The sequence below is a fragment of the Pseudorasbora parva genome, chromosome 19, assembly GCF_024679245.1.
Source record: "Pseudorasbora parva isolate DD20220531a chromosome 19, ASM2467924v1, whole genome shotgun sequence".
In the NCBI taxonomy this organism is placed as follows: domain Eukaryota; kingdom Metazoa; phylum Chordata; class Actinopteri; order Cypriniformes; family Gobionidae; genus Pseudorasbora; species Pseudorasbora parva.
This window is the reverse complement of record NC_090190.1, coordinates 31,824,833-31,837,461: the sequence shown is the minus strand read 5'-3', so window position 1 is coordinate 31,837,461 and position 12,629 is coordinate 31,824,833. Positions and strand designations below refer to the sequence as shown.

The 12,629-nt window shown below is 38.9% G+C and overlaps 1 protein-coding gene across 1 annotated transcript; it reads left to right on the top strand.

Annotated features, from left to right (window-relative positions):
• Window positions 1-8,321: 8,321 nt before the first annotated feature.
• Window positions 8,322-9,098, top strand: si:dkey-211g8.8 (uncharacterized protein LOC108004533 homolog). The gene has a single exon (XM_067425022.1). It carries the CDS (start codon window positions 8,322-8,324, stop codon window positions 9,096-9,098), a length of 777 nt encoding a protein of 258 aa, XP_067281123.1.
• The last annotated feature ends 3,531 nt before the right edge of the window (window positions 9,099-12,629 follow it).

The window sequence follows — 12,629 nt, the reverse complement described above, 5'->3', positions numbered from 1 at the left end:
CAGACAGGACACACAAGCCCTCAAAATCACACATGCTACAACATAGTCTAACACACTGGTGCAATAAATTCAAAACAACATTTCCAAAACTGGTAAGTTATGTTACTTGTGGTTCCCCTCCACACAAACCTTTTCACATGATGAACAAAAGACACAACCAATGGATACATTGGCACATTTTTATTCATTCATGTACTACACAGTACAACAACAACAAAAAACGATTATTCCGCCTCAGCCTCCCGTCTTTGGTCTGGGTCAGGCCAGAGAATCTCATCCACATCACAGGCTATATTAGCCCTAGCCAGGCAGCGGGGGTAAAATCCTCTTGCATGCCTGATCCACCCCTGGCACGCATCTACTGACACATCTTGGCAGGCTTCTTCCATGGCCTGGACGAGGTGAACACGCATATAAGTTTCTCGATCATACACTTTCCATCGCCATGGCGAAAAAAACTCCTCTATTGGGTTTAGAAAGGGAGAGTATGCAGGCAGAAAGATGTTTGAAAATCTCAGGTTATTGGTAAACCAGTCTCGAACCAGAGCAGCGTGATGGAAGCTGACGTTATCCCAAACAACAATGTAGTGAGGATCCTCTGGTTGTGCTGGTTCCCTGTGGTCTAACTGGAACATATGCTCTCTTAGACCGTCAAGGAAAGCAAGGAGGAGCATAGTGTTATAGGGTCCTAAAATGGCATGACGGTGGAGTACCCCTCGTTGGCTGATGGCTGCGCACATTGTGACATTCCCTCCGCGCTGACCAGGGACATTTACAATAGCCCGATGGCCAATTATGTTCCTCCCCCTTCTCCTTCTTTTGGTCAAGTTGAAACCAGCCTCATCTACAAAGATAATTTCATGGGGAACAGGCCAGCCTTCAATCTCAAAGATTCTCTGCAAAACACATGAAACACTATGTAAATCACTATGCTGAAGCACAGTTCAAGAGGGCACAAATGGCAGCATAAACTGCTATACTCTGATGGTACAATACTCCATGCGATATCAAAATTCATACCTGAACATATTCCACTCGTTAGTCTTTCACTCTGTCAGAGTTTCGTTCAAAAGGGACGCTGTATACCTGTTTCATTCAGGACTGGTGCTTTCGGAAGATGAGGTCAATTGTGGAGAGGCTGATGGCATTTATACCTCGAAAATGATTATTATCCTCAATCACTCTCCTCTGAATCTCTCGCAGGCGGATTACATTACTGGCAATGACCATGTTTACAAGCTCCCTCTCTTGCTCCTCCGACAAAAGCCTTAGGCTGCCTCCACCAGGTGGTCATCTGTGTGTCCTAAAAAAATAGAAGCACTACTGTAATCATTACTGTAACTCTCACACATCTTTTTTACAGGAAAAAATGGAAACCTACTGTAACTATCTGTACGCAAGTCTATTTGATGCATTTCTTTATTACAGTAGTACATATTACATAGTGCAACAGTAGATGTGATGTCAAAGTAAAGAGTACAGCACACGCTACTGTACAGAGCAGTCTTACTGTAAGTACACCTACCTGTTTTCCTCCCTGAAAGTTCTGATGAGGTGACGGTGAAGCGACTCAAATTAGGCTGTACTCGTTGCCCAGCCTCCCTCATAGTCATGCCATGGACAAGGACATGATAAACTAAAGTGGCTCTAATTTCATCCGACACTGCTTGTCTCCTTCCTCCTCCTGCTCCTGCTCCTCCACCTCGTCTACCTTGTCCTTCACCATGTCCTCCTCTTCCTCTTCTTACTCCTCTCCCTCCTCCTTCACCACGTCCTCTTCCTCTCCCTCCTCCTTCACTATGTCCTCTTCCTCCTCCTTCACCACGTCCTCTTCCTCTCCCTCCTCCTTCACTACGTCCTCTCCCTCCTCCTTCACCACGTCCTCTTCCTCTCCCTCCTCCTTCACCACGTCCTCTTCCTCTCCCTCCTCCTTCACCACGTCCTCTTCCTCTCCCTCCTCCTTCACCACGTCCTCTTCCTCTCAATCCTCCTTCACCACATCCTCTTCCTCTCCCTCCTCCTTCACCACGTCCTCTTCCTCTCCCTCCTCCTTCACCACGTCCTCTTCCTCTCAATCCTCCTTCACCACATCCTCTTCCTCTCCCTCCTCCTTCACCACGTCCTCTTCCTCTCCCTCCTCCTTCACTACGTCCTCTTCCTCCTCCTTCACCACGTCCTCTTCCTCTCCCTCCTCCTTCACCACGTCCTCTTCCTCTCCCTCCTTCTTCACCACGTCCTCTTCCTCTTCCTCCTCCTTCACCACATCCTCTTCCTCTCCCTCCTCCTTCACTACGTCCTCTCCCTCCTCCTTCACCACGTCCTCTTCCTCTCCCTCCTCCTTCATCACGTCCACTTCCTCCTCCTTCACCACGTCCTCTTCCTCTCCCTCCTCCTTCACCACGTCCTCTTCCTCTGCCTCCTCCTTCACCACGTCCTCTTCCTCTCCCTCCTCCTTCACCACGTCCTCTTCCTCTCCCTCCTCCTTCACCACATCCTCTTCCTCTCCCTCCTCCTTCACCACGTCCTCTTCCTCTCCCTCCTCCTTCACCACGTCCTCTTCCTCTCCCTCCTCCTTCACCACGTCCTCTTCCTCTCCCTCCTCCTTCACCACGTCCTCTTCCTCTCCCTCCTCCTTCACCACGTCCTCTTCCTCTCCCTCCTCCTTCACCACGTCCTCTCCCTCCTCCTTCACCATGTCCTCTTCCTCTCCCTCCTCCTTCACCACGTCCTCTTCCTCTTCCTCCTCCTTCACCACGTCCTCTTCCTCTCCCTCCTCCTTCACCACGTCCTCTCCCTCCTCCTTCACCATGTCCTCTTCCTCTCCCTCCTCCTTCACCACGTCCTCTTCCTCTTCCTCCTCCTTCACCACGTCCTCTTCCTCTCCCTCCTCCTTCACCACGTCCTCTTCCTCTCCCTCCTCCTTCACCATGTCCTCTTCCTCTCCCTCCTTCTTCACCACGTCCTCTTCCTCTCCCTCCTCCATCATCACGTCCTCTTCCTCTCCCTCCTCCTTCACCACGTCCTCTTCCTCCTCCTTCACCACGTCCTCTTCCTCTCCCTCCTCCTTCATCGCGTCCTCTTCCTCCTCCTTCACCATGTCCTCTTCCTCTCCCTCCTCCTTCACCACGTCCTCTTCCTCTCCCTCCTTCTTCACCACGTCCTCTTCCTCTCCCTCCTCCTTCACCACGTCCTCTTCCTCTCCCTCCTGCTTCACCACGTCCTCTTCCTCCTCCTTCACCATGTCCTCTTCCTCCTCCTTCACCACGTCCTCTTCCTCTCCCTCCTGCTTCACCACGTCCTCTTCCTCCTCCTTCACCATGTCCTCTTCCTCCTCCTTCACCATGTCCTCTTCCTCTCCCTCCTCCTTCACCACGTCCTCTTCCTCTCCCTCCTTCTTCACCACGTCCTCTTCCTCTCCCTCCTCCTTCACCACGTCCTCTTCCTCTCCCTCCTGCTTCACCACGTCCTCTTCCTCCTCCTTCACCACGTCCTCTTCCTCTCCCTCCTCAACCTCTTCCTTCATTTCTTTGTCAATTCTCAAATGAACTGACTCTGGCACTTTTATGTATCTTGAAAGTTCTGATTGATGTGTGTTAAATCTCTTAGGGTTTTCACCTGGGTAATTGTGTGCTAATTGAGCTGAAACTATGCTGACTTGAGTGAACAATACTGAATGCTAGTGCTTTCTAAATGACCATATGGTCTAGGCAATAAAAAATTAAGGAATTTGTGTGTAGAGTTTGCAGTGACAGTTCAACAAATCTGACTCATGTGTCAAAACAGGGAACAGTGTTTATTGTTTAGTGAAATGGGTGTGTTTTTGATAAATGGCGTTATGGTTCTGAAATTTTTAGTTCAAAAGCCTGGTTATAGTTATAGTAGGTGTTTAAGCAATCGAGAAAAACTGTAAAATTTTACCGTGTATTTGTGTGTTCTGAGTATAAAAACAATATTCTCAAATATTTTACAAATCACTTTTGTATGTACTGTCTGTAGTAAGTGTAACACTGAACCAAAAAAAGGCCTAAGTCATTATGATGAATAGAGAATAAGTGTTTTACATTCATCATAGTGTTTTACATTGAGCACATCAGTGTTCAACTGGTTCTTATAAATGTCTTATGATGGTTTGTGTGTGTCATTTGAAAACAAAATCCCATTTTGAGAAGAAATAACATTGTTTTGAATGTAAAGTTTTATTTTGCAGGAGAATTGAGGGGTTTTGCCCATTGTTTTTTTTTTTTTTTTTTTTTTTTGGATTTGTGTGTAGAGTTCTGAGAATATGAGGCATGCTTTCAGAAAATGTGTGTAAACTATTGAGAAAAACTGTATCATAATTTATGCAATTATAATTTGTTGTGTAAATCCACATGCCATGTCTAAACAGCCAGTGATGAATTTTATTGATACCGACTCCTTTTATTTGGTCATAATAGCCATACATCGTGTCTGGCTATTAGAGGACAAATAGCTATGACCATGATTTTAAAAATACAGTTTTCTCTTGGCCTCTTGGCTTTATTATTAGAGTTTGGATCTTCTCTTTGGATGACCACATGCATTATATTGTATTATTATGACGATATAATATTAGCGGCCTACCACCAAACTGAGTCTAAAAGAATGTTACATACTTGTTCTAGGAACATAAAACCATATTAATTATTTTTGTGTAAATTGTGCCTCTCCATCATAATGTTTGTGGGGCAAACATAATCTGAAGCATTAATGTTTTTCATTTGTGAAAGCAAAAACAAATGAACGAACGATACCCGGACCTTGATTGTTGCCACTTGTGTTAACCTGTATGGATGAGGTGTGCATTAGAGTGCAGAATGTGTCTTGACAATGTTTAGAGTTTGGCTGAAAAGTCTAAGTAAGATCTGAAAATTGTGTTTTACAATGTGAAATGTTTTAAGGTATTGTCAACAGACTGCACAATTAGCTAAATGAGTTCAGGCAACTGAGAACTTCGTTCAGCCAATGGTTTCAGTGTTTTCATCGTGCTACAGGCTGCAGCGAGGGTTGTCTCAATATTTGTGGTTGTCTGGCTGCTTTGTGTTTGTGAGACACATTTGTTGTGAAACAAAAATTTAAAAAATGATTGTTCGAACATAATTTCGGTGTATAAACATTTACAATGACAATAAAGATCTAATCTAAAAGTCAAGAGAAGATATCATCAAATTATGTTTATTAATTGATGATGACAATAACATCATCATGTATTGATCTCATGTGGATTATAATGCTCTGGTTGTGGAAGCGAAGTATTACTAATAATAGCCATGAAATCCTTCACTGTTGTTGTAATTGAACTTTTGTTTCTTTTCTTTTTTTTATGTGCACAAAATGTTTAAATCTACGTCATCAGTTAGACACACAGACACAGACATCAAGAATCTGTTTATGAGATCCACGTATCTCTACAATACTGACAATCAATTTTTTAAAAATGTGATACCCGATCAACTCTGAACATAAAACAAGCTACAAAAACATCAGTACAAAACACCAAAGTAAAAGCAAATAGTAAGAATCAAAGAAAATTAGTCACAATTCAGATGCATCATTTATTCATGCCACAATGCATGCTGGGACCCACAGGGAAGTTTTGATTGGTAGTACCCAGCATGGTGTACTGAACTTCTGGTGTACCTAGTTTGGTGAACTTAATTTAAGTACAGTGAACGTGAGCACCAAGTTAAGTGAACTTAAATATAAGTATAATATAATATAAATATAAGTTTTGGGAGACTCTGTTACTCAATTGAATTTAGGGAACAAGTTTATTCAAATCAGTTGAGTTATATCAACTTATTAGGGTTTTCAGTGTGGAACCACCTTTAAAACTGCAAACCAATAAAAAGTCTGGAACAAAACTGCATTGTGTACATTTTTAAGGTAAAAGGGTGTTTGTCTTTGGAATAAATTGTCTCTCTGAACTTCAACAGACGGTACACCACGAAATAAAACAAAATGGTCCAAAGACAAGTCTACACACAGGAAAAAGGTTGGCACAGAGTAAGTATGGTTTGGACCATGTACATTTATTGCCAAGTATGCTTACACACTCATGGAATTTGTGGTGATAGAAGAATCTTAAAACAATAAAATAAAAAATAATAATATACATACATTTGATGTTTTTTAATGGTATTTAATTTATGTTATTAATTGTTTAAATTCTACATCTTATGTTGTTTAATTCATGTTATTTTATATTATTTGAGTCATGTGTGTTACCTTGATGCATTTTTATATGATTATTTGTGAATACCTGTATTATAAAAGTGGTTATGATAAAAGTTGTAAGATTTTAGTATTTTAAAAAGTTGGTAGCCTAGTAGCATATCAGTTAAAGAAATGAAACTATTTATAGTCCCGGCACAATCACTATATTTCTAGTAAATAATTAGTAAATAATGGGAATCCATGAAAAAAGAAAAATTGATGCTGAACATTTATTTTAAAACGATGTTTGCAGTTCATTGTTAATGTCCTTTTTAAAAAGCTTTAGATCCTCTTCAAAACAGGATACATATTCCAAGTATTTTGGTAACCATCTATCAGAGAACCATTGCCCTCTACAAAATAATTTATAAAATAAAATAAAATAAAAAAGGAACATTTTGTGAAAATTGTTGAGATTAACATCTCTACTTGAGATGTATCATGACTATATGATACATCACTGTATCATAACAGCTATCATAACTATAAGCACAGTGCCAGATTGTAAATGAAAGTGATTATTATGGGAAAATGATTATGGAAAGAGTCTTTATTAACCATGAATATTTTGTCAGCATCAACAAAGCTCAGAAGACCTCTTCTGAACATGCAGTCCCAGCTGAACATTTCTCAGTCGAAAGCTTAAACGTAAGTTGATGTTCTTTCTTTCTATTTCTTTCTTTCTTTCTTTCTTTCTTTCTTTCTTTCTTTCTTTCTTTCTTTCTTTCTTTCTTTCTTTCTTTCTTTCTTTCTTTCTTTCTTTCTTTCTTTGAATTTTAGGACACAAGTCAATCCTTTTTATTAAACCTTATTGGTGTAATTGTAGTATGATAATGATAACAAAGAGAAAGATGTCTATGACATCAAGTTTGAGGAAATGGTATACCTCTAATGTCATGACAATTATAATGTTTAGCAATACTCTTGTGTGCAATTCAAATTTTCAGTGCTGGGATTCAGAAGAAGGGTGTTTACCTGAGACCAACCTCGATGATGAGCAAGGTCATGAAAAAGGTCCATATTTATTTGAAGTATTTACCAAATGTTTTAGGGCATGAGGATCCAATCATTATTTTCATCCAAATTAGGATGAATGATTGCTAACTGACAAAAAAGCTATTATTTTACTTTCATGTAAACCTATATGACACAAAGGGGATTTTGAAATTCTTGTTCTTGCCTTAAAATAGATGTTCACCAGACCACTGTGCTCACTGGAAAAGAGGAGTCATATTTGTCATCTCTACAAACGTTTAAGTCAAAGTAGGTTCCTCCCTCAGTTTGTTAATTCAGTCATCAGTTACATCTTATTATGTTTACATTAAAGTATAATTTTGTTCTTGAGGGTTTGGACTTAAGCAACCGACTTAAGTCACAATAAATATGTTATTGTACCTCAGATTAGTTAACTGTACTGCATTTGCCACAAGTTGGTTCATTTAAAATGTTTGTAGGACTATGTTTGATATGTAACCGATACAAATGATGTTGTAAACTATGAGATTCGCTGTTGTCAATCTCAACTTTTTTGTTATTTATCAGGAGACCTTTACTTAACTACACACCTGATGATGGAACTATTGAGGGAACTGGAAAAAGGATAAGGAAAAGGTAAATCAAAAGACAATTATTTCTCAACACTTTTATTTGCAATCAACACTTTTCGTTGCCTGCAAAAATGGTAACACTTGTCAAAATGAAAGTCCTTTAAAATTCCACGATCTGATACCTATATCTCTTAATAGATATAGACTCTTATATTTAGAAAAAAAAATCTTGAAAAACTAAGTTAATTATCACTGAATATATATAGTCATTGTCTGTCAAAATTATTGTTCGATTTTACGTGGCTACACAACCTAACTAGAGTTTGTTTACTTTTTAGTGACAACAAAGAGCCTGGGATTGGTTCATGTTGCGAGGAAAGAGGGAACAATGTAAGTTAGATCTTTTGTACAATTATCATTTTAAATATATGAATAGTATTGACCTTACAGCTCATGTTTTGGTTTTGAATTTTCTAGCAGTCTGATCACGAGGGGAAAGAAAACACGCCACAAGTCTTTCTGTCATTCAAGCAAGAGCTTATGATCAAGAAGAAGTTTTTGTACGATAGATCAGATGATCAAAACTCCCAGGCAAAATTACCTTGCCTATATACATTTTATGTGTATACGTCCTGGGAAGAAAGTGCTGTTCAAAAAATTGAAGACATTGCTAATGGGCATATTGAAGACTTGGACTTAAACAGTAACAACGTTGAACCTTACAGAATAACCAGTTCTTTTCACTATGCCAAAACAATTATTTTTCTCCTTGGATTTTGGCGTCAACAGGAAAAGCATGATAGGAAAGATATCATCTTTTCAGTTGGCAGATTCTCCATACAGTTACAAGCAAGTGATCTGTACTGTTGTCCAGTTAAAAAAACTAAAAACGAGATGGGTAGTCATTACAGAAATCTTTCTTATCCAACAATGAAACCATCAAAAAAGCTCTCAAAACACTATTCTGAGACACTTTGGAACTACATTAAGGGGAACCATGACAAAGTTGAATCTTATGTACAGACCTCGCAAGACGCCACTGCAATATGTGCTATCTTGTTCTCAGAAGTGATTAGATATCCTGACATGTTTTTCCACAACATCTTACTGATGGAGTGTTATAAAACATGGAACGAGTTTTGTGACTATCATCCCATGGTAACAGGAGGATCATGGAAATGTCAGGATGAAGATGTCCCTAAAAAAGTTAAAAAGAGAGAGCAAAAAAACCTTTTGTATTTTGCTGAGAAAATAATGAGGAATGAGGAAAAAAGAGACACTTTATTTCAAATTACCTATACGCAGTTTGAAGAATAACATTGGAGAACAATAATAATATAAATATACTGTATACTATAAATGTATTTATTTATATATTTTATACTTTTATATTAAACATGTTTTACATTTAAATCTACAAATGTACAAACTTATTGTTTCTTTAATAAACATGCTTTATTGAAGTTATCTTGTTGTTGTTTTGTGAGTGGTCATTAAAATGTATTACCAGGGAATGGTGATAACATTTTAATATAAAAAAATGAAAACAACGGTAGGATTTCAATAACATTAAAGCTGTGATGAACTGAGAAATCAACTTTCCCTTGAGATTTTGATTATAAGATTATCCTGTAAGTTTCAGAGCTAAAAACGTCTTAGTCAAAAACTTAACTTAACTAAAAACTTAACTTATTAGTCAAAGAAAAGCTTTTATAGACACCAAGGGGGTAATCTAGCGCTCGGAAAGCGTTCCACCCATAGGGGCGGCCATTGCTAACCAAGCCATCACCTGCTGTTAGCATCCCATTGACTCCCATTCATTTTTGAGACACTTTGACAGTGAATAACTTTACATCTGAGGCGTTTAAAGACTCCATTTGTCCATTGTTTATTTCTAAAGAAACACGACAATGCATAAAAGGCTCCATTACCTTGTATCTTACACTATCGCCCCGTAGAAGCTGTTTTTGTAAAAATAGGCTAACATGCGTCATAACCAACGCGACTCTGTCGCACAGTAGAGAAATTACCGTATAGACAGGAGGAGACGCTCAGAAACAATCTTTTACTGTCTATGAGACAGTCAGGGGGACGTGGAGACATGAAGTCTGATAAAGTCAAGGGAGAAGAATGGGGAGAAGCCCATAGTGAGCCAAAAGCAACGGGAGAAAACATTTAAACAACGTGATTCAGATTTTACTTTCCACAACTACTAGAAGACCTACAGCTGTCAGACAGGTTGCTCACGTCACATCTACGTCGTCAAGCTCAGTCTGAGCGTGCGCAGTTCGCTCAGCCATCAGGAAGTGAGTGCTTCTAATCGACCTCACTTTCTGCCGTTGAAGTCTATGGGAACGCTCTGTCCATTTCTTTCACTGTCTATGATAGACACCAGGCCCAGAAAATGATCGTGTGCTTCATCCTGACATCATCTGGTGGCGAAACACACCTCTACAGAATCAACACATTCTCACACCCAACTCGTCACATATGGACACTTGACCAGGACCCCTTGTCGTCACTTTTCAATGAACTGGGCGTACCTTTATCGTCAATTTTCGACGCGCTGGGTGCTCCATTCATTTCAATGAGAAACCTTTGGCGTCATACACAGACGCATTTAATTCTTTGCGTTTGTAAAAGCAGACATGATTTTATTAATATTTAAAGGCTACTTTTATATTTTGGAGCAACTAACCCAACTCCTACCCTAAACCTACCCATATCTAAACAATATAAAACACATACCAGGCAAATAAATGTAGCTACAGTCACAAGTATTTATTGCAAAATCTGACCAAAACAGTATAAAAGTATTAGCTCATGTTGCATTCCAAGTCCTCTGAGGTCATCTTCATGCAAACCAATCGTTTGGCCTCGGAAAACTTGGATTATTTAACTTTTTATTTATTTAACTCGTGGATGCAGTCGTATGTTATATCCTGTGTTTTATATCATGTTCACACAAATGGGTAGGTTTAGGGATGGGGTGGGTTTGGGTTACATGTTAAAATGTGTCTAAATAGCGTAAATAAAATAAATGTGAATGAAATCATTTTAAAATGTGTCTAAATAGCGTAAATAAAATAAATGAAAATGAAATTATGCTTGCTGATTTAATTGAGAAGCACACTCCAACATGTCATAATGGCAAAATTATAAACCAATAAATAATTTCGATAAATAAATCAAAAAATAAATTTCACCATGACGATAATATTCCCATTCCCACACTGTAAAAAAATTTGGTTGGTTTTTGTTGGTTTAACTTAAAAAAGTAAGTAACCCGGTTGCCTTAAAATTTTGAGTTTATTGAAATTAAAAATTTGAGTTAATACAATGAAGGACAATTGTTTAGTAGAAACTCTAAATATGATTGCATCTGAACCACATAATTTTTTTGTATAAATCATGAAAATAGCACTATTTGGCATGTTTCACTGCGTCATCAGTAATAAAACACACACAATTACCCAATATGATTACAAAATCTTTTAATAATATTTTAATAAAGGTTGTCGAATCTCAAAAAATGTTCATTGTATCAACTCAACATTTTAATTTCAATGAACTCAAAAATGTAAGGCAACCAGGTAACTTTTTTTTTAAAATAATTTTTTACAGTGCAGTGCGTCTGTGTATGACGCCAAAGGTTTCTCATTGAAATGAATGGAGCACCCAGCGCGTCAAAAATTGACGATAAAGGTACGCCCAGTTCGTTGAAAAGTGACGACAAGGGGTCCTGGTCAAGCATCCATATGTGACGAGTTGGGTGTGAGAATGTGTTGACAGAATAAGAAGCAAGTGTAACCCCCACCGCCCACTGACTCATGGGATCACATATAGAAAGATATTGTGGAGAACACAGTCGCTGCAGTTTTGCTTTATAGCTTTAAAAACATACTAAATTATGTTTTTTTGTGAAAGTAAAAATGCAGAATATTTCCTGTGATGGGTAGGTTTAGAGGCAGGGGCAGTGTAAGGGGATAGAAAATACGGTTTGTACAGTATAAAATCCATTACGCCTATGGAGAGTTCCTGTAAACCACATAGAACAACGAGTGTGTGTGTGTGTGTGTGTGTGTGTGTGTGTGTGTGTGTGTGTGTGTGTGTGTGTGTGTGTGTGTGTGTGTGTGTGTGTGTGTGTGTGTGTGTGTGTGTGTGTGTGTGTGTGTGTGTGTGTGTGTGTGTGTGTGTGTGTGTGTGTGTGTGTGTGTGTGTGTGTGTGTGTGTGTGTGTGTGTGTGTGTGTGTGTGTGTGTGTGTGTGTGTGTGTGTGTGTGTGTGTGTGTGTGTGTGTGTGTGTGTGTGTGTGTGTGTGTGTGTGTGTGTGTGTGCGTGTGTGTTTGTTTGTTTTTGTGAAATATCAGGACACAAATATGTATAATGACATGGGTATGACACAGGTATTACAAGGAGAGGGTGAAATATGAGGACATTACCCATGTCCCCATTTTTTTTAAATTCTTATAAATCATACAGGATGAGTTTTTTTGAGAAGGTAAAAATGCAGATTGTTTCCTGTGATGGGTAGGTTTAGGGGCAGGGGCAGTGGGGGATAGAAAATACGGTTTGCACAGTATAAAAACCATTACGCCTGTGGAATGTCACCACAATTCACAAAAACAAACGTGTGTGTTTTCTTCAGTTTACTGTTAACTGTTTTTTGTGAGCATATTTTTGTTCAGTCCAATGTAAATATCTGCTGCACATATGTTGCAATATTGCACTGACTTGTTTGATGAAAATTATAATAAATAATAAATGTTTCAACAGCATGTGTGTGTATCTACAAATATTGTGAACAATTTGAAGAATCTTCTACAATTTGAACAACATATTTTAGTAT

What these genes read in the sequence shown, in the direction of transcription:
- si:dkey-211g8.8 (XM_067425022.1), top strand. Translation starts at nt 8,322, where the DNA reads ATGATCAAGAAGAAGTTTTTGTACGATAGATCAGATGATCAAAACTCC.